At 56.7% G+C, this 20,233-nt stretch overlaps 7 protein-coding genes across 7 annotated transcripts in view; 3 read left to right on the top strand and 4 right to left on the bottom strand.

Moving 5' to 3' along the window:
- The window catches only part of CHGG_00769 (uncharacterized protein), a gene marked incomplete at both ends in the record, with an annotated part of 5,362 nt that extends 1,509 nt beyond the window's left edge, over nt 1-3,853 (top strand). The window contains 2 exons of the mRNA XM_001219989.1: nt 6-2,868; nt 2,924-3,853. Coding sequence (XP_001219990.1) covers nt 6-2,868; nt 2,924-3,853 — 3,793 coding nt within the window. The remainder of the gene's footprint in view (nt 1-5; nt 2,869-2,923) is intronic.
- A 949-nt stretch (nt 3,854-4,802) lies between these two features.
- On the top strand, nt 4,803-5,775 carry CHGG_00768 (uncharacterized protein; the record flags this gene model as incomplete). The annotated part of the gene is made up of 2 exons (XM_001219988.1): nt 4,803-4,830; nt 4,880-5,775. 2 exons carry the CDS (start codon nt 4,803-4,805, stop codon nt 5,773-5,775), a joined length of 924 nt encoding a protein of 307 aa, XP_001219989.1.
- A 481-nt stretch (nt 5,776-6,256) lies between these two features.
- Nucleotides 6,257-7,297, bottom strand: CHGG_00767 (uncharacterized protein; the record flags this gene model as incomplete). Its single annotated transcript, XM_001219987.1, has 2 exons — nt 6,257-6,707; nt 6,840-7,297. 2 exons carry the CDS (start codon nt 7,295-7,297, stop codon nt 6,257-6,259), a joined length of 909 nt encoding a protein of 302 aa, XP_001219988.1.
- A 1,783-nt stretch (nt 7,298-9,080) lies between these two features.
- Nucleotides 9,081-11,723, bottom strand: CHGG_00766 (uncharacterized protein; the record flags this gene model as incomplete). The annotated part of the gene is made up of 4 exons (XM_001219986.1): nt 9,081-9,392; nt 9,455-11,029; nt 11,122-11,505; nt 11,625-11,723. 4 exons carry the CDS (start codon nt 11,721-11,723, stop codon nt 9,081-9,083), a joined length of 2,370 nt encoding a protein of 789 aa, XP_001219987.1.
- Nucleotides 11,724-12,675: 952 nt separating this feature from the next.
- Nucleotides 12,676-15,861, top strand: CHGG_00765 (uncharacterized protein; the record flags this gene model as incomplete). The annotated part of the gene is made up of 7 exons (XM_001219985.1): nt 12,676-12,725; nt 12,788-12,822; nt 13,680-13,786; nt 13,850-13,993; nt 14,050-14,113; nt 14,206-14,461; nt 14,607-15,861. 7 exons carry the CDS (start codon nt 12,676-12,678, stop codon nt 15,859-15,861), a joined length of 1,911 nt encoding a protein of 636 aa, XP_001219986.1.
- Nucleotides 15,862-15,982: 121 nt separating this feature from the next.
- CHGG_00764 (uncharacterized protein) lies at nt 15,983-17,917 on the bottom strand (the record flags this gene model as incomplete). The annotated part of the gene is made up of 5 exons (XM_001219984.1): nt 15,983-16,152; nt 16,468-16,707; nt 16,779-17,195; nt 17,491-17,645; nt 17,748-17,917. The coding sequence occupies 5 exons, from the start codon at nt 17,915-17,917 to the stop codon at nt 15,983-15,985; spliced, it is 1,152 nt and encodes a 383-aa protein (XP_001219985.1).
- A 1,291-nt stretch (nt 17,918-19,208) lies between these two features.
- CHGG_00763 (uncharacterized protein) lies at nt 19,209-19,603 on the bottom strand (the record flags this gene model as incomplete). The annotated part of the gene is made up of 2 exons (XM_001219983.1): nt 19,209-19,394; nt 19,514-19,603. The coding sequence occupies 2 exons, from the start codon at nt 19,601-19,603 to the stop codon at nt 19,209-19,211; spliced, it is 276 nt and encodes a 91-aa protein (XP_001219984.1).
- Between the last annotated feature and the right edge of the window lie 630 nt (nt 19,604-20,233).

The following is a 20,233-nucleotide window of genomic DNA, read 5'->3' as shown; positions in this document are numbered from 1 at the left end:
TCCAGCTGGAACTCCACCGAGGGCAAGCCTCTACTGAAGACTGCGTCCGCGGCCGACCTAGCCAGGGCCCGGAGCATCGTGGCCGATGCTATCGCTGCCTCCGCCAAGCGGAACAAGGCGCGGCTGGCCAACCCGGCGCGCAACCAGTATCGTCTCAAGCCTGGCACCGTAATCGGCGGCAGTGTTGCAACGGTGCCTAATAACAACAAGCGACGAGACCAGAGTGGTAATGACAACGATGCCTCCCCCCCTCCGCTCCTCGCAATCACCGAGGAAATCGCCTGGGCCGCGGCCCTCGTGACCGAAGCCGAAGCCACGGCACTGCCCGGGGGTGTGAACTCGGGAACCACCCACTTTAACCCGTCCAACTCGACCTCGAGAGGCATCAAGCGCCGGGCCCCTGTCCGAGGCACGTACTGGATGGAGACCATCGCGCGCAAGGGCACTGTCCCGTGGGGCGACGACCCGACGTATAAGGTCTTCCGCAACGTGCTCGACTACGGCGCCACCGGGAACGGCGTGACCGACGATACGGCCGCCATCAAGGAGGCTATGAATGACGGCCGTCGGTGCGGCGAGAAGTGCAACGGGTCCACCACCAAGAACGCCATTGTCTACTTCCCCCCCGGCACCTATCTCGTCTCGAGCACCATCCCCTTGCCCTTCGGCACGCAGGTTATCGGCGATGTTCTCGACCGGCCCGTAATTATCGCCTCGTCGTCGTTTGTCGGCCTGGGCGTGCTATCCACGGACGAGTATACCGGCGGGGGTACCGGACCTGACGGAAAGGACCAGCAGTGGTACGTTAACACGGCCAACTTTTACCGCCAAATCCGCAATGTGATTATCGATGTGCGCGATGCTCCCGTTAAAGAGGACACGGCGTGCCTGCACTACCAGGTCGCGCAGGCGACGAGCCTGCAGAACGTGGAGCTGCGGGCCGGGCCAGGCTCCAAGGGTATGTACGCCGAGAACGGCAGTGGCGGTCAGATCTCAGACGTATTTTTTAACGGCGGCGATGTCGGGTTCTACGGTGGTGCCCAGCAGTTCACGGCGCAACGCCTGCGCTTCGACGGCTGCGATACGGCCGTTCACTTGTTCTGGGACTGGGGCTGGGTGTGGAAGTCGGTCACCATGACCAACGTGAACGTCGGCTTCCGCTTCGTGGCGAAGGACCCGTCGGGGTCCCTCGGCTCGGCGGCCATCCTGGATTCCTCCTTCACCAACGTCGGTACTGCCGTCCTCGTGTCGCCCCCCTCGGCTGAAGTGGCCTCGCGCAGCACGGGCCTGGTGCTCGAGAACGTGGCCGTCTCGGGCGTGACGGCCGTCGTGGCCGACACCAGCGGCACGACGCACCTGTCCGGAGCCGGCCAGTCGGTTGTCGACCACTGGGTGCTGGGCCCTGTATACGACGGCTCGGCCAGTGCGCGCTCCTTTTCGATGGGTGGGAAGGTGGGCCGGTACCGCCGAGACAGCGGACTCGTCGACTCGTCGGGCAACTACTTTGAGCGTCCCAAGCCGCAGTACGAAGACCGCGCGGTGGGCGATTTTGTCCACATCAAGGACTTTGGCGCCGTGGGCGACGGGGCGACAGACGATACCGCCGCTGTCCAGAGCGCGCTATACTCCAGCCAGGGCAAGATTTTGTTTGTGGACGCCGGCTCTTATATCCTGACCGACACCGTGGTCGTGCCAACCAACGTCAAGATAGTCGGCGAGACCTGGTCGCAATTCGTGGCCTTCGGATCCGCCTTTTCCGATGCGAACAACCCCAAGGTTATGGTGCGTGTGGGTGCGACCCCCGGCCTGGTGGGCAACGTGGAGATGCAGGACTTGTTTTTTACCACGAAGGGGCCGACGGCTGGCGCCGTGCTTCTCGAGTGGAATATGGCCGCCGACGCCAAGGGGTCGGCTGCCCTCTGGGACTGTCACGTCCGTATTGGCGGTGCTACCGGGACCGATCTGACGCCGGCCGAGTGTCCGCCCCTGACCTCGGGTATCGCGCCGGGCTGCAACGCCGCTAGCCTGATGATGCACCTCAAGCCGGGTGCGTCGGGCTATTTTGAGAATATGTGGCTCTGGGTGGCCGACCACATGATCGACGATCCGGATCTCGTGGATGCCAACAACACCATGGTGCAGAACTCGGTCTACGCGGCCCGTGGCTTCTTGATCGAAAGCACCGACCCCGTCTGGCTCTATGGCACGGCGTCGGAGCACGCCGTCTATTACCAGTACAACTTCCACAACGCCTCCACCATCTTCACCAGCATGATCCAGACCGAGTCGCCCTATTACCAGCCGACCCCCCCACCTCCCGCTCCGTTTGCTGACGTTGTGGGCAAGTTCCCCGGCGACCCGGACTATACCTGCGCCCCCGGTGAGTTCAACGGCTGCGACGAGTCCTGGGGCGTCATCATGCGCGGCTGCGAGGACATCCTCATCACAAGCGCCGGCCTGTACTCGTGGTTCTCGACCTACGCCCAGGACTGCATCGGCGGGCAAGCATGCCAAAAGGCCATGATGCTGCTGCAGGGCAACCACGCCAGCGTGCGGATCCAGAACCTAGTTACCATCGGCACCAAGTACATGGCCGTTATGGAGGGCCAGGGCATCCTGGCCGCGGACAACCTCAACGTGGACGCGCACCCCTTCTGGTCGCAAATCTCGATTCTGGACGTCGCTAGTGACGGCGCCCAATTCAACGACATCGTCTGGGTCCACCCGGACATCTGGGACATGGACGAGCCCGAGTTCTCGTGCGCGCCGCCCTGCAAGGTCAAGCTGCCCCCGTACACAGGCGCCACCTCGGTCGTCAACTTCCCGCTGATGACGGTCAGCAAGGACACCTGGACCAGCACTATCACGGTACCGCCCATGACCCTGTCCAAGCTGGGCTTCGAAAATTATGACGCTGGGCGAGGATGGTGGTGGTGGTGGTGGTGGGCTGAAGCGCCGTACCGCGTTCGGGACTGTCTGGCCGGTCCCCGCCACGACCAGCAACTGGCCCGCCGTCGTCTATCGCGGGCCAGACGGCAAGACTTCGACGGCCACCCCGACGGCGGCCTTCCCGACGCCCCCGCCGTCCATCGGGCCCGGCGCGGCGCCCCCGCAGATGGGCGCCTGGCCGGCCCAGGCGTTGGTGGTGCGCGCCGCCGCCGTCGACCCCAATGCCGACCTCGACAAGTCTGCCCATGACTGGTTGTGCCGGCAGGCGGCGATGAACCCCAGCTACTGGGACCTCGATATTGCGAAAGATTGCCCGGGGTACGGTGGCCCGGGCTTCGGCGAGATCCCCATACCCGGTGGCGACGGCTTCGGCTGGGGCCTTGGCTGGGACGTGCCGGAGATCACGGGCAACGGTACCTCGTACGGCGACTTTGAGCCGTGCGAGCTCCCGGAGTCATCCACCACCACCTCGGCAACCCGGACGCGTACGACCACGGCCTCGACCCCGACGCCGACCAAGAACCGCGCGGATCCCGACAAAAACACGATCCACTGTTTCAACAGCGGGCAGAAGATGAGCAACATTCGGCTGCAGAACGGCCGCAATTCGGCGTGCCACAACATCGGCGTGTATGCCGGGGTCTCAGGCCGAAAGCGCGCGACCGGCGAGCTGGAGGGGCCCTTCATGGTCGAGGGCACGTTGCCGTTCAGCGGGAGCGAGGAGATCCATTGGACGTTTGAGGTCAAGGAGGGCTGCGCGTGGACCTATGACTTTGACGAGTGTTTGCACTACCTCAAGACACCCGTCGATAGCTGCAACTGTGGCGGCGAGAACGGCAAGCAGGGCGGATATGGCTCGAATAATTGCCTGAGTTGGATGTTTGACCCGAATAAATCGTGGTAGGTAGGTACCTTGGGTAATTTGACATGTTCTATCTGTTCTCAGTTCCTCATGTCATGTATCGTCGGTCTGTTTAGTATGTGATGTAGACTAGGTAGGTAATGAGGCAGAGAGCTCCCTCTGATCTCACAAGGACGCCTCAAAGATTTGTTAGTTACTGTATAACAACCTTGACGGCTAGCGAGAGAATAAAACGCGCACATACCGAGACTGAGGCCGTAGTCTTGTATGTTCGCCGATCAAGCGGGACTTGGTTTCTGCGCTTGGTTTTACTGGCTTGAGTGTCTTTTCTGCCTAGGGCTATGCGGCGTTGAACAATGTATGGGAATAACAATGTATGGAAATACTAATGCATGGAAGCATATTGAGGTTGGGATATTATTATCATTTCTCTTATCACGCTAGGTACTAAGTACATGCGGTCCCTCAGCGATTAACTCGGTAGGAAAAACCATGCCTAAGCTGGATGAAAACCTCCGCACCTCCGCTGCGAGAGGTTGGGATAATAGCTAATAGTTAGTCGAGTAAATGGTTGGAAATGTGGGATTTGTGCCCCGCCAAAACCGAATCACCGGGTGCTCCTGTCAAGATTACAGGGTTAGGACCACGCCTTTGGCGTGTGGTCGCCAAGGCGTAATCAAACCCCCTGAGGTGGACCCAGGGGACCAGATGCGGTATTTTCAGGGTCAGACGCCTGCCCACAGCTGTTTGAACAAGACACAGAAATCACAACGGTGGCACTGCAGTAGTCGACCATCAATCGAGTCAACTGGACGTAATTACACTGTCTTCGCTACGTGTGACTGCCCCATCTCGGTATCCGTGGCTGTAGGTTTTCCAACAGCTCCCTACCGAGCTAGGCACATACCATTCGACATGCAGATGTTTAGAAAACTTCGTCAAGGGTTAGGGTTATATGAGGGCCTCTAGTCTCAGCCCGTTAGTTACCTCCATGACCTTTTGGCTTGATCCAAGCCTAGGTATGTTCCTATTTGGGCGCATCAAGGCGCTTTTAACGCCATCCTACAGTGTTACTCCATCTCCATCTCCTAACCGCTGCCGTAATTTCTCATAACACTTCCGCCACAATTACACGTACCCGCCTGTCAATTCATTCGCCCGTTGATTCCATGACCACGGCAAGTGCACCCGCTGACAACGGCGAATGGGTTTTCCGACAATTAAGCACAGCCGGCAAGCGACTCTTCTGGAGGCTCAATGGCCCACTCGAGGGCGCTATCGAGGTCTCGCCGTCGGAATATTACGAGCCGGGCGCCGTGATGGAGCCGTACTTCGGCCCGGACGGCTCCCTTCACCCCGTATCGCAAGCGTCCCTCATGGAGCCCCCGCTGTCGTCCCACACCGTCCGCATCCAGCGCATCGACGAATGGGAGCGGAGTTGGGACGAGCAGCACTCGCGCTGCCACGACCGCCCAGTTCACGAACTGTACCCGAGACGCCTAGGGCCCCGCCCCGACGACGAGACCTTCGACCCGAGCATCTTCGTGCTGGAATGCTGCGGGCAGAAGCGGCCCTGGTCCTACGACACCTATCTCCAAGTCGCCGCTCAAGGCGAATTCCTCACGGTGCACGAGTATGTCTCGGCCGTGCACCCGTGGCTGATGGCTATGCGCGATACCCTCCTGGACGCCCTGGGCAAGATGAATGGCCAGCCCAAGTGGCCGCCTGAGACCAAGCTGGGTGTTGTGTATCTGGGGCCGGGCCCGTTAACCATCGATCACGAGGACAAGTGGGCCTCGCGGCACATGAAGCCGCCCGTGCCCCGCCCTGCAAGTGATCAACCCCGGCCTTCGGAGGAGGAGCTCGACCGCAGGGCTATGGCGAGGGCAATGGCAAGGTCTGCGGCAATAATACGCGCGCGAGAGGAAGCGGCACGAGTAGCCGAGATGGAGAAAGAAAAGTAAACCGGGACAGTCTGCATGACCTGCCAATCTGCATCCTCCAGACAGTGAAAATCACCAGCTTCTCTCTCTCTTCTACTCTTCTGCGTGCGCAACACGGGCTGGGCGAGCCTTGGTCGAGGTGGGGTCTTATGACCGAACTCCAACCCCACATCCACCCGCGATCCACCCTCCCACGATCTCGGTATGGAGTAACAAAGTGCATTACCCTGACAACCCTGACAACCCTGACAAAGGGGAGCGAGTGAGTGTGGGTAATGTGTATACACATATACTTCGTACAAAATAGACCCCCCTGGTGCTTGTGTAAGCTCGTCGGACGCGCTCCCACAGTATGTAGCTGCTATGTTTAAGCAAGTAAAAAAAGGGCCTTATATCATTATTAGCGCGGGGGCCTGAGTGGTTTAGACGCGGACTCACATAATAGCTGCGGAGACCATCAATGTGGAGACGGGGAGAGCACCTCTGCTCGGCGGTTTGCTGTTTACCGAGCAGGTCCGGGCGACCAGGCCACAGAGTAGACCGTGTCCTCATGGCCTCCGAGCGTCGCTACACACTCGCTTGTTATAGGATCCCAAATCTTGACAGTTTCATCGTCCGATCCCGATGCTAGCCGGGCTCCATTGGGCGACCAGGTTACCGACTGGACGAACTTGTCATGCCCCGAAAGCGTCGCTGTACACTGACCATGGTCTAGATCCCAGAGATCCCAGACCTTAACAGTCCGGTCATCTGAGCCTGACGCGAGACGAGCTCCATCCGGTGACCATGCTACTGACCCAACTGAGCGTGTATGGCCCTCGAGAGTTAGTGAATTCGTGCAGGCCCAACCCCAGATTTTTATAATCGTGTCATCCGGTCCTGACGCAAATTTGTATCCATCGGGCGACCACGCTACTGACAAGACTAACTCTCTAAAGGCCTCGAGAATCATTCTACACAAGGTAGTTTTCAAATCCCAAGTCCTGATTGTTTGATCTTCTGACCCTGATACGAGGTCCCTTCCATTGGGCGACCAAGATACCGAAAGGACCGCGCTGTCATGGCCCTTAAGCGTTGCGACACACTGGGCAGTCGCTAGGTCCCAGATCTCAATCGGCCCGTCGCGCGATGCCGACGCAAGCTGGGTTCCATCGGGCGACCACGCCACCGACAAGACCGAGCCTGCATGGCTCTCCAGGGTTGCTGTACACTGGCCGGTGGCCGGATTCCAGATCTTGATGGTCCTGTCCGCCGATCCCGACGCAAGCTGGGTTCCGTCGGGCGACCAGACGACGGAGAAGACCGATCCGCCGTGGCCCTCGAGAGTTGCGCTGCACTGGTGTGTCGCCGGATCCCAGATCTTCACCGTGCCGTCGGCTGACGCAGACGCGAGCTGTCCGAGGTCGGAGTCGGCTGAGTGCAAGTCGTCGCTGTGCTCGTCCGGCGCCGGGAGTCCTGCGCTCTCGTGGACCGCGTGGCTTATCGGTTCTTGGACATTTCCATTGTCTGTTCCCTCACCGGCGGAGGCGGTAGTTTGGGCCATGTCGCAGTGCGCGTCTTGTGTTAACCGTGGGAATCACCTCTTGTCTAGGCAGTCCCTTAAAATCCAGGGTTAGTGAATGGTATAGTCTTACAAGAGGAGGACAGGACAGGACAGAGATAGGTAAGGCACCATACCTGGATGGACTTGGGTATCGGCCAGTCGCTAGTCGCCAGAAGCAAACAAGTAATGAGTGATGTTGTGTTGAGGCATTGAGGGAAACCCGGTTGCATTGGTACAACCCTAACCCCCCGAGCGAGCAATGAAACGTGATTACAGACGAATAACTACAGGTAGTTACCGACTAACTAACTAACTAACTAACTAACTAACTACGAATATTGTATTTGATAAGCGAGTGCACTCAGAGGAGGCAAGCGAGTGTGTCTGTCTCCCTCCCTCAGACCCCTCCATTGAAACATGAAACATCTGTGCTCACCAGCCCCGATCCGTTTCCCGCCGTGCCGTGGCTGAAGGTCAAGTCAAGGGCGGGCGGGATGGCGGGCGGGGGCTTGGTTCATGCAAGGCATCACGGGCCATGTTTCAGTTACTCACCACACTTCACTCCAAAAGCGGATATAATGACTTACATCGATCGCTTCCCTTGCGCAGGGGCTCGCTTTTGAAGCAAGGCACGGACGGACAGACGGACGGCCGTCTTGACGCAGGATGCACCTCATCGCTGCTGCGCATTTTTTCTTCAGCTATCTTTACAGATCACAGATAGACACGAAGTAGAGATGCAAACGGATCCAAAGCCCCAAATCCGGCTACCTGATGAAAGCAGCGATGCAATGAGGCACAGGTGGGGGGACGGGGGGGACGGACGGGGGGCGTCCGTCAGCAAACTTCCATGTCCTGCTCCACCTTCACCCGCTCCCGCTCCCAGGTAGGTTGTTTCTCGAAATAAACCGAGAGACGGAGCGAGACATGTTTGCTCTCACTCACCTCGGGCCCACCTCACCTCACCTTGCTCTAGCTTTGCCGCGCCCGCTCCTCCTTCCGTTCCTTAGCGAGGGTGTGCCCGCCGGCGCACGCTGCACGCGGCAATCTGCCGGGTTTCAGTCTTCCCTTCATCCTTCCCGCCCTGCTGTTCCTGGATTTGTGGGGGGGAGGCAGGGAGGGGGGGGGTCCGGGCCCCGGTCGAAGGGTTGCCTGTTCTCGTTTGCCTGTCTTTGTGTGTCTTGGCTCATTCCCTTGGTAGGTCGGTGGGTTATGCTCTTTGTCTTGGTGGAGGTTGCGGGCGGATGCCGCGATAACTAACTAGTGGGAGCCAGTAATCTCCCTGGAATTCACACGGTACAACGCCAACTTCAACGCTCTTGAAACCTCAGAACCCAACCTCAGCCCAATCTCACAACCCAACGGGGACAGCCGGTGACTTTAATTCGTGGGAAGTGCAAGGTTAGATCAAGGAGACAGGCCATGTCCAATATGTCCAAAATCATAATTGTTGAGGGGAAGATTGTGGCCCTTATGTATTTACAGATTAGATCAAGGGAAAAACGGTAAGCGAACGAAACCGTGACTGTTCCCGCCGATGCCCATGATATCGCGGCCTCCAAGCGCAGCTGATCCTCCATCACTGCTCAGCTGTGACTTCTGTTGTTATACAAGGCTAGCTCCCCCAAACGACTTCGAAAGCTCGCTCCGACTAAGAGAGAGGTCCGAAACCAAGCGCCCAAACACAAAACAACAAAACATTGCCATCCGCTCGTGTACAGTATAGTAGCACCGAGAGCCAAAGGTGCGTTCGCTGTTCCCGAAATCAACGGGTTGTGGCCGTCTACACAACCTCGCCGATAATCTTGGACGCCTCCCGGTACGTCTGAAGCATTCTCTCGCACTTCTCGCGGTCCTTCTTCACCGCGTCGTCCTCGTAAAGAAGCTCCTCGAACAGCGCCTCCTTGTACAATTCGGTCACCAGCCTGTTCTGCACGACGTCCTTGCAATGGTTGACCAAAAGGTGCATGATTGCCTTGGGCACTTGGTCCGCGATGCTCTCTCGGACAATGTTGAAGTAGGAGCTAATCAGGGCTCGGATCAGCTCTGTCTCCATGGCCTCGCGGTCAGTCATGGCCGGCTCGCTGCCGTTCATCTAGGGAGGTGGTTAGCCTGGACTGGACACGAAAAGTCGAAGACTGCACGGGGCAAACTTACGAAGTCGTTTCCTTTGGAGCCTCCTGCGAAATCAAGGGCAGCATCATCAACACGGATGGGCGGCGGCGGTGGGGACCGCAAAGGTTTGTCCTCCGGTCGCCTCATACTCTGGCTGAAGGTCGGCTCCACGGACTGGCTCACGTGGCGGCCAAGGTTGGAAGTTGCGGGGGGGGTGCCTGGCACAATGGCGCCATCCTTGCCGAAGAAGTAGTTCAAAAACGAGTCCTTGGCGGTGCCCAAACCTTGCCCGTTAAACTGGGCAGGCGACGAGGACCGGACCCCGTTGAGGGCAGCAGCGATGCCGCCAGACGACGAGTCCCGAACAGAGGGCGAGTGGCTGCGTCCGGTCTTGCCGAGCGCTTTCCGTGCCGCAACCGAGTCCAGCTTTTCTGTTGCGGCGTGCTCATCTTCTTCGTCCACGGGGGTGTCGGCGCCATTGGCGCCAAGCTCCTTCATCCGCCGACGCTCCCGCCGTTCCCGCTCCTCTTGTATCAGGCGCTTCCTCTCCCGCTCTTGCTTATTGCTGACGACGTGGCTCATGGCAGCAGCAGCACCGAGGAAGTTGGGATGATTGGTATTGATGTACGCACGCTGAATTGAGATGAGCGACTCGACGTATCCAGATGCGGGGCCTAGCCGCTCTCGAAGAAGATCCGAGACGACCTCGATGAGCTTGGCCTGCATCCTGGGGAACCGCGAGAGCTCGGTGGAGCCACACGTATGGCAGATCTTGATGAGCTCTTCATACACTAGCTCGACGCAGCGTTGACTTGGGACCTCGAGGAGCTTAATTTGGGGCTTAACGAGTAAATCGAAGGCCATTTCAGGCACAAACAAACTCGGGCGCGGACCTGTCGAGTTGCGGATGGCTGTCCGGATGTCGAGGGCAGAGAGGTTCGAAGTAGGGTCGATCGATTCTAGCGAGCTCCCAAAGACAGAGTTGAAAATGTAATAGATGCGGGCGCCACCGCAGAGTTCTTTTGTCGAGATCTCGGTCGAGGTGCCATCAATAGATGATATGAAGGATGACGCAAAACGGGTCATGAGTTGCAGGATAAGTGAGCCCCGATGCTCCTTCCCGCTGAAATGCATGTCTCCGTAGCTGGCAAGCTCCTGCTGGGTTTGCCCCATGAGGGTGTTTAAGCGAGCCTTGATATCGGGGAGACGGTCTCGAATGTGAGCCATTAAAGTGGTGTTGAGAGTCTTTGCCAGGAAGCGCGTGCCACACCGAGTGGAAATATTCCTATAAGCCGGGTGATGCCTGAAAAATTCAGACTCAGACTTTAGAGCATCTTCCATGGGCTTGTTGCCTTGGATATCCTGCTGCGATCGGTTTACCACCCCGATCCAGCCCAGCTTCAGAGGGTAGACCCGCCCGGATAGGATTTCCAGAGCGTTGGTGCCGTGGTCCATCAAGTCGACCTTGGTGAGCACCCCGATCGTCCTCCGGCCGAGTGGATCGACGTGGCGGGCAAGCTTCAGAGCCTCCGAGTTGACGATGTCGACATTCGCGGGCGAGACAGCGAGGACGATGCTGTTAGGTTTCGCAATGTATTCGGAGATTAGGTTGCGTGTCTGTTTTTCGATGTCCGTCGGTTGGTCTCCAATGGGCACCTGCGGCGCGCTGGTTAGACCGGCAAGTACCAAACGACCGCTCTGGGACTGACCTTTGTGAGACCCGGCAAGTCAACAAGGGTTAGGTTCAAGACGTTTGGGGAGAAGATCTTGAGGTTGATGGCCTGGCGATTGATGCCCTTGTTGTTTCCGGCAACTCTCGAGGTCTCATTCTCGATCTCCCGCTTGACGTCGCCGAAGTCGTTGAACCGCCGGTTGGGGATGTGGTGGAATTCAGCCCACTCGTTCGGGGCGGCCTGGCTCGGGTTCCGGTAGCCAGCGTGCGGGTCTTCGCCGGCATCGTCGCCAGGCACGTTGATGAGCTGTAGGATGAGGGGTCTTCGGGTAACAATGCCGCTGCCACGGGGAAGGAAATCCCGGCCAACAATGTTCTCAAGTACCGACGACTTGCCCGCGGACTGGGACCCAACAACAACCTGTGGAGGGCAGTCGTCGTTAGAAAGCCCGAGCCAAAAGTAGGGGGGAGGGGGAGGGGGCGGGGGGTTGGCGGGGTGGTGTTGGTGATGGTGGTGGTGGTGGTGGTGGTGGTGCATACAATCTGAGGGAGATCGAGGGAGTCATTGCCAATAGTGTTGAAGACCAGGTCTTGCAGCTTATTGACGGTCCCCAGCAAGTCGTCGCCGAGCGCAGCCATGGCAGCGGTTGCAGGTAGGCAATGGCCTCTGGTGTAAGCGGTCGAGAGCAAGGTATGCGCCGATAATTTTGGGATATCGAGCTCAAGCAAGCAAGACGGCGCAGAAGTGGAGGAGGTCCGGCCGAAAGGGAAGAAGAAAAAAATCGGGTAGCCGACGCCTGGTCGTGGCTTTCTGACGAAGGAAGTGAAAGCAAGCGGAACGATCCGTCGATCTTGGGGGGGTCGATAATAGAAGCCGAAGCTCGACAAAACTCAAATCTCTCGGCGGAGTAGCTGAACCGGGGATGGATTCGCCAGAAAGTTTCAAGCACAGACGGCCCTGGCCTGCCTGCGCATCGATCAATTTCAGGGCTCAATGCATGCCGCCTAACCACCTCAGACCAGATAGCGCATCAGAGGGAGACCCACTGTGTGGGCATCCAATGGATTGGCCAACCTCCCTCCGAGCCTTACTCACAGGCTGACTGACCTTGGTTGGGCAGCTTGTGGCCTGAGTGCCTGAGGCGGGTTTGGGCGTGTGAGACCCACAGCGCGATAAGCCAGCCAGCCAGCGTTCATACAGCCCGATTACTGTGGGTCCATCGAGGTACGGTACCTCTTCATTCCGAACGCTGCCGAGCCGGAAAGGGCAACTCAGCATTCAGCATCAACAAACGCTCTTTGGCCCCTCACTCCGTTCGTCTCTGTTCATTCAGTCCGGAAAGAGTACCTTGGTTATCTTTGTTCTGTATATTCTGCGAGTTTGGGACCACGTCAGTACTTTCGTTTTAGGCAATCATCCAACCTCGCTGGAGTGACGCTCCAGTCAGGTGGCTTGAACTCTCCTTCCGTTTTGAGTCTTCTCTCGCCAGGCACGTCAGCCAGGACAGCAACATCAACCCTAAATTACGAGAAATATCTGGGGTTAAATTACAACTCACATTGATACCTCAAAGCTTCGGCTGAGAACAAGATGAGCACCTTCGGAAGTCCAGGCCCGTTGCCGTCAACAAGGCCCACCCCGTGAGTTCCCGAGTCTCGGATGAGACGATTGCCCTGCTTGTTGACAATATCCTTCCGTTCAGGCCGCAAAGAGGAAGCTTCCCCCTAGACCACGACGGTAAGTGGGATAGCCTTTGTGAGGTAGCAGCTTACTCATTCTCGATTCTAGGAGAGTGCAAGCATGTCATGATGTCCTACCTGGATTGCATGAAGAAGGTGAAGGGGATGAATGACAACGAATGTCGGATGCTAGCCAAGTCGTATCTAGGTTGCCGCATGGACCAGTGGGTTTTCCGGGTTTAGACAGGTTTCTCTGTGATTCTGGGTCAACTAACTGTTGGGTATTTAGCAACTTGATGGCCCGGGACGATTTTAAAAATTTGGGCTTCAAGACAAAAAGCCAAGAAACACCAGCCAAACAAGGCGCTGGCAGCGAGACAGGGGTCAAAGGAGAGCTCCGTTGGTGATTTTTGGCGGGACACCCCACATACGCTTTGGGGGGTTGGTGTTAGCCCATGTGGGGTTAAACATCACATGCATGGCTACCAAGTAAGGATCGAGTCGGTCTAGGCTCAGCAGTGAGCCACGCCAGCCTTTCTGGTAGGCAGACTGGCTCTTGCCTCGGGTTCTCGGGCAGCAAGGGCTTTCATGCCCATTTTCAAACTCTCTCCCCTCCTCAACCAGCCGACCCAACAACAGCCAAGTGTCCAATCCGCCTGGAATGCATCAAAGTTCCTGTCTCCGTCAATATGGGTCCCGGGTGGGACTCCAAACGCCGGGCTCGTCATACGGCCGTTGCCGTTCCCGGTCCCTGTGGACGACATCCCGTCTTCATAGCTATTCCGACACGCTCCCAAACCTTCGAATTGGAAACCGCACACGTGTGATCTTCCAGGGGTTTACTGGAAAGCTGGTTGGGGACGATTTACTCTCTGCTGGTTCCAAGCAGCTGCTGACTCTGGTTCAAGGCCACAGCAAATGCCAAAGACTCCATTGCTTGGGGCACCCGTATCGTTGGAGGCGTGACGCCTGGCCGTACTGCAGAGCACCTTGGTCTTCCAGTGCTTCCTACGGTTCGATCGGTCTGCGCAGACTCCTTGCTCTTCCTCGTGAACCGGCCCAGGAGCTGATATCATCACGGACAGGCGGTGGAACAGCTAAAGCCGGATGCCACGGCCATCTACGTGGCGGCCCACCAAGCCGCGGCTGCAATTGAAGAGGCAATAGAAGCCGAAGTCCCTCTCATCGTAGCCGTCGCGGAACACATCCCCCTGCATGATATGCTTCGAGTAAGCAAAGCCGTCGTAGTTGATATAAATTATACTATGAGTATCTATTCTGACAGTTCAAGGTCCATTCCATGCTAAAATTGCAATCCAAGTCTCGCCTTGTTGGCCCCAACTCGCCTGGTATCATCTCCGCCGTGGGAAGGTGTCGGATAGGTTTGCTAGCCAAGACTAAGAGACTAAGAGCTCGATCGCCGGTGCTAACCTTGCCGTAGGGTTTCAACCGCTGCCGTGCTTTACGCCCGGTAGAGTAGGGATCGTTGCAAAATCCGGGACCCTGAGTTATGAAGCAGTGGCGTCAACCACGCGGGCAGGCCTTGGGCAGAGCTTGTGCATTGGTGTGGGTGGCGACATCGTCCCCGGTACCAATCTCCAAGAGGCCCTGAGCGTTCTTGAACATGACCCGGACACAGACGCCATTGCCTTGATCGGTGAAATTGGAGGTAGAGGTGAATTTGACGTCGCCGATTGGTATGTTTATCTCCTTGCCAGTGGCGACGTGCGTGTCTAACGAAAGTTTGGTAGGATTCGTGAGTACCATTCCCGGACTAAATCACCGAAGTGAGTTTCCAGACAGCCCTGTAGGGGTTTCAGCAAGACTGACTTTTTCTTTCAGGCCCGTGGCTGCCTTGGTTGCAGGTATCGCCGAGGAGCCCGGCCGCATCATGGGCCACGCCGGTGCCTTCACCACTGTCGGGGAACCGAACGCAAACGCCAAGATAACCGCGCTTGAATCTGCAGGAGCGACGGTAGTCGGCCATCCAGCAGAGTTTGGCGACGCCCTGAAAGCAAGGCTGGAGGCTAGAGCTGCAGCCTCTGGACTGGGGCCAGGAGGAGGAGGTGGCGTTCGGTCGCTTGGGGGGACTCAGCGCCGCCAGTTTCATACCGTTGCCCACAGACCCCGGCACAGAGAGAAACCAAAGTCGCTCTTCCGCCAACAACAACGGAGGCATCTTTATATCTCCGAGGACCAATGCATGGACCTCCTCCGGCAAACCGGCAAAATCAACTGCGATACAGCGGCCTCCGGTGCTCAAAAGCTGTTGGGTATCAGTATTGATCGTACGGCACGATCCCCTTGTATCATCGCTTCGCCGACCGCCGAGGAGACCAGCCTGAACGAATCCGTGGAACGCTATCCCTTCGATTACGGGAGCGACCTTGATGCGCTCGTCATCGAGCAGGTGGCAAGGCATTTGCAGCTAAGTCCAGGCGAAAGCGGCGTGAAATCTCTTCGCCATCTTCTCAAGGCCTTGACAGCCATCTTTTACGACAAGGAAGCATTCTTCCTATCCACGTCTATAGTGGAAAACTCGGGCGAGCTTATGGTCGTGGGTGCACGCTTCGGCTTCGACGACGCTGCATACCGCAGCTGCGGCCGGCAAGCCGAGTTACAACAACTGCGGAATATCGCCGCAGAGGACCCGTGTGAGATTGAGGCGGAGAAAAACTGCATCGTTTACATTAAGCTCAAGGGACCCGGGACAATCGGCACCCTTGTCAACGGCGCAGGGTTGGCCATGAACACTGTTGATGCGCTTGCCGGGCACGCCGCCAATTTCCTCGACACCGGGGGCAAGGCCACGTCCCAGACGGTAAAGCAGAGCTTCGAGATTATTCTGCGAGACCCGAGGGTCCGCGTGATTTTTGTCAATATCTTTGGCGGGCTAACCCTCGGCGATATGATTGCCAGGGGTATCATCATGGCCTTTAAGGAGTTGTCTCCCAGCGTCCCTGTTGTTGTACGCATCAGGGGGACAAATGAGAGAAAAGGTCAAAGGCTTATCTCTGAAAGTGGCTTGCCGCTGTACGCATTCGATGATTTCGAGGCGGCGGCGGCTAAGGCAATCGAACTGTCGAAAGATGCCTGAGAAGGATACCCGAGGTAACACAATTGTCGACATAGGGGGTCTATGTTATTATATTGATGCTGTCTCGTAATGAAATTATGAATGGGCGCGAAGGCTCCGATTTATTGTGCGATGGTTTGGTTTAAACCTTCTTGATGACGGTCATGCCGTTCACATACGCACGTAACCCAGAGTGCCGTGGCTCTCTCTGCTCCTGGTTACCGTTGTCGGGTAGGTTGGTATTCGCTTGCTGCTTCTCGTCCGGCCCCAACAGTTCTAACTGCTGTAATTTCCAGCCTCTTAAGAGCCATACTGTTGACATTGTTAGAACTGGATCTACTAGAAAAGGATGAAAGCGCCTTACTGGAAACAAATGAGGCGATGTACATCGACCCAGTGAAAACCTGTACATTGAGATAGGCGCTAACGCCAGAAGTCTTTAGGCTCAGAGCAATTACTTCGGCACTGTTGAATATTAGGCCAGGGTTTGGAAGAAAAGGTAGCGGAGGGAACTTGGTAACTTACAAAGTGGCAGGTAGAACCAGAACAAGCCAGTAAATCGACAAGGCTAAGCCACCCGGTTAGTCTTTCATGAATGCAGCAATCAGGGGCAATGCTCATGCATACCAGAAGGCAACAGTTGCAAACCAACAACCTCAGCTCCGACGGGAGCAACACAAGGCCATATGATTCCCGCAAACATTCCGAAGAGAACGTATACAATGAGCCCGGCGAAGTGGCTCCCAGCAAAGATCCATAGAAAAAAGGCGGCGAGGCCGGCGATTAGGGTCCCAACACCGGCGACATTAATTCTCCCGAACCTGTCGCTGACCAAGCCAATGAGAGGCCTTCCGATGCCTTGGGACACTAAGATATCGCAGGCGTGAATCAGCACGTGATGCACGAAATGGTTGGTGATGGAGGGAATGGGATCTTACAGTTGAAGATAGAAGCTGCAAGCGATCCCTGGCTTGCGGTAAAGCCAACCGACTGGGCATAGTCGGTAATGGAGAAGACAACGATGACATAGCCCAGGAGACTGAAGAAGCCCCAGCCGACAAACAGCCAGAACTCCAGACGCTTGAAGAGGTCCTTGTGGAAGGGTATGTGAACGGCACCAACCGCCTTATTCCTATCACGCAGGATCAAGCTGCATGCGCCGTTCACCACAAAGGCCAAGATGGCTAGGATCCGGAATGCCCAGGCGAGGCCAAGGTTGGAGATCATGGCATTCGTGCCGAGGGCGTATGTGAGCCCACCAAAGCCGGAGCCGCAGGTGGCTACGGAGTTGGCAAAGGAGCGCCGTTTGGTGAACCATTGCGGAACGACGCCAACGGTGGATGTGAAGCAGAACCCTAAGCCCAGACCAAAGCACACACCTTGGCTGAGAAGGAGGTGCCATATGTGGGTGGAGAAAGAGGCGCCGATGAAGGATATGCTGGTAGATAGGGGCAACCCGGTGTTAGCCTGCTGCAGCGCTGGGAGTACCGGCTGGGCATGCGGTACTTACGCTTCGAGTACAACGCCGATTCGCAGGCTTGTGGCGGTCCCAAACCGGCCGATAGACCAGGTAGCTATCGGAGACACCAGCAGGGCTACCCGGGCATCTGTCAGCAGGTACCTTTAGATCATGGAAAGGAGGCGACGTACATATCGAGATGGACAAACCGCCTACAAAGGCGAAGCCCAACGGGGATGCACCATCAATGGTGCCAGACCGTAAGTAATATGCCAGAAAGACGGCATATGACGAGTTCAAACCCCAAGTGTGGGCATTAACGAGGAGGACGGAGAAGACAACCACCCTGTTTACTTACAAGATTAGCGTTGGGCACTTGCTAGAGGGGGGATCCCTTGTCTGTGTGTGTAAAGTCAAGGGGAACATGCTTGTACGGGGCAACACTAACCAACCATAACCCCCTTCTTTGAACTCAGCTTCTTCGGGTGAGTCAGTCTCAACCGGGCTGTCATCCGACCCGGTGCCTTTCTCACCAGAGAAAAGTTCGGGAGCGTTTTGCTTTGACTTCATTGACACGGGTAACGCCGGTTCAGGGGCTGTTGCCATGGGCGAAGTCATTGGGGGAGTTTGTATGTTGAGTGGAGGATAGGACAAGAAACGATATGGAAATTAAGACCAGGAACAGCACTTGTTTGCAGGGACATTGAGATCTCGTTGCCCTGAAACGGTGTTGACAAAAAGTACCATATAAAGGGGGCAAATCCAAGGTTCAGCACGATTCAACGCGTAACACATGAGGGCCGCAGAGACAGTATATAATACACAATCAAGCGGTCACCCTCGGCCGAAGAGAAGGTTGTAAGTCCGGGAATATTTTTGCAAGGGCCATCGCGGTTCTGACGGAACCAACACCCTCCTTCTCCCCACCCGGCAGACCTCCAATGTGCCTCGAGTTTGGTTTAGCGGGAGCCGCTGCCGATGCAGCAGCATCCACACCCCCAGACGCCGCGCCGACTAGGGTCCATCCTCGGCCCATGTTCTCGAAGTTTGTCCTTACCCTGCCTGCTTCATCCCATTGTCTAGTGTATATGGCAAGATGAGACAGGGCCAAAGACAGCATAGTCAGATGGGTTAGCTAGTTAGTTATTAATAGGTAGATAATAAATTCAACGCGGCATGTCGGCTCGGAGCTCGGTGGCATCATGACTCCTCGAATTGGCTTGCCCTCTCGGCCGACTCTTGCCCGAGGGAAGCTCGAGAATCATTGATGGTAGGCGCACTTTGATTCCAGAACAGGGTCGGCCCGGGCCCGGAAATAACTGGCGGGCGAAAACCCCAAGACGCCCTTTCCACTGAAACGGATTTTTATCAGGCTGCAAGGCTTGGAGTGGAGTGGGTCAGTGGGTGTTGTCGAGTGCGGGGAAAGGAGAACCGGCAAACAGTGGCGGATGCCGAGTTTGTGCAGGGCATCCCTCGAAACTTTTAAGCCAACCCACTTCTCAGGTCGTTACTGTGTCAGCTCTTCGAAGCTCTCAAGTTGCCAAATAGGCCTAACCACAATTGCGAGGCAATGTGGGGGATGAGATTGCGTAAGATGGAACTGGTGAACCGAAATGGTGGGAATTGGAGAAAAGAGCCCTTGTCAGAGCGTGCTTCGTTGTGTCCATCCTGTGTAAGACATGCATTGCATTTCCCCATCCCTGCCTCCTCGTGGGTGAGAAACTCCTCAGCTTTGGTTTTGTTTTGTCAAAACGGGATCCATCGGCAGACAGAGCTGAGGCTGCAGGCGCTTCCGAGTCCCGCCCTGGCGCTGCAGTTCCGATTGGTTGCTAACTAATTTTCCAAGAGCGACGCGCGAAAACCGTCCTGCCCTCGCGTACTTCTCCAGTTCTGCCCGGATGTCGAGGAACTATACAGGAGGGGTTTGGCCAGGCTCCTTTCGCATCGCATTCTGGTTTTGAGCCGCCGGTTGAGTCACCCTCCCCACTATCTCCTCCAGAATGACCTTGTGCTCGACGGAGAGCACTTCCGATCGTTCTCCAGCTCCCTTCTCTCCCCTGACTAGCAAGTTGGGTATGAAACCCTGGGTAAGCCTCTATATGGAGCGCTTTATACATAGAGGTCGAGAGGGATCTTGATGACAAAGATCTGGCGATCGCTATCGTAAAACCGGAAGCGGAATTTGTGACGCCACCTCTCTCATCCTGCGTCAACCCGGCTGAAGGCGGGAGAGTAGACGTCGACAGAGCCGATACCGACGCCGATGGGGAGGGATGCCGCTGATCTTGATGTAATTCCTGCCATGGTGGAAGCGTGAAGCCGGGAGAGAACGTCGAGTATATCTCCACCGGGGTTACAAGCTGTATAGCCAAGGGTATTGGGCAGGGCGAGGGGTTATGAACCGCAGCCAGGGGTGCCAGCTAGCCAAACCAACTGGATGTGTATGTTGAAGCCGGAGAGGTGAGAGCTGGTTGTGGGAATTCGGAAGGGTACGAATAGTCGGTTTGCACTCTGACTCGAGCTCCCTGAAAATAGCGGATCCGCACCAGCCAAAAACAGCAGTCCAAACATCACTATTTGTGCTGAAGCTTGCACTGTAAGCTCTGGTGGGCTGCCGTTGGCAAGGCCAGGTACTGGTTGTTGACGCAGCTCGCTTGGAGCCAAGCACTGTTCAAATACCTCCCAAGTACTGTGCTGCTGACGAGTGGCTCCGGCTCGTCGCTGTGGGAACCCACCCATGTTTGTCTCGTTGCGTGGTCCAATCGCAGCTGGCAAACCAGGAAAGGCAGCTGTCGGCTTGTCTCGCACCTCAGCGGATCAACTGTCTTTTGACTCACCTACTTTTATGCGTTCCGTTCACCGTGCTTGTTGTGTCCCTTGACCTGCCTAGCAACGTCATTGACCACTGATACTCACAGATAAACAACATTCCAG

The sequence above is a fragment of the Chaetomium globosum genome, genomic scaffold (assembly GCF_000143365.1).
Source record: "Chaetomium globosum CBS 148.51 scaffold_1 genomic scaffold, whole genome shotgun sequence".
NCBI lineage: Eukaryota > Fungi > Ascomycota > Sordariomycetes > Sordariales > Chaetomiaceae > Chaetomium > Chaetomium globosum.
Note: the sequence above shows the minus strand (reverse complement) of the source record. Positions and strands in the feature narration are given on the sequence as shown.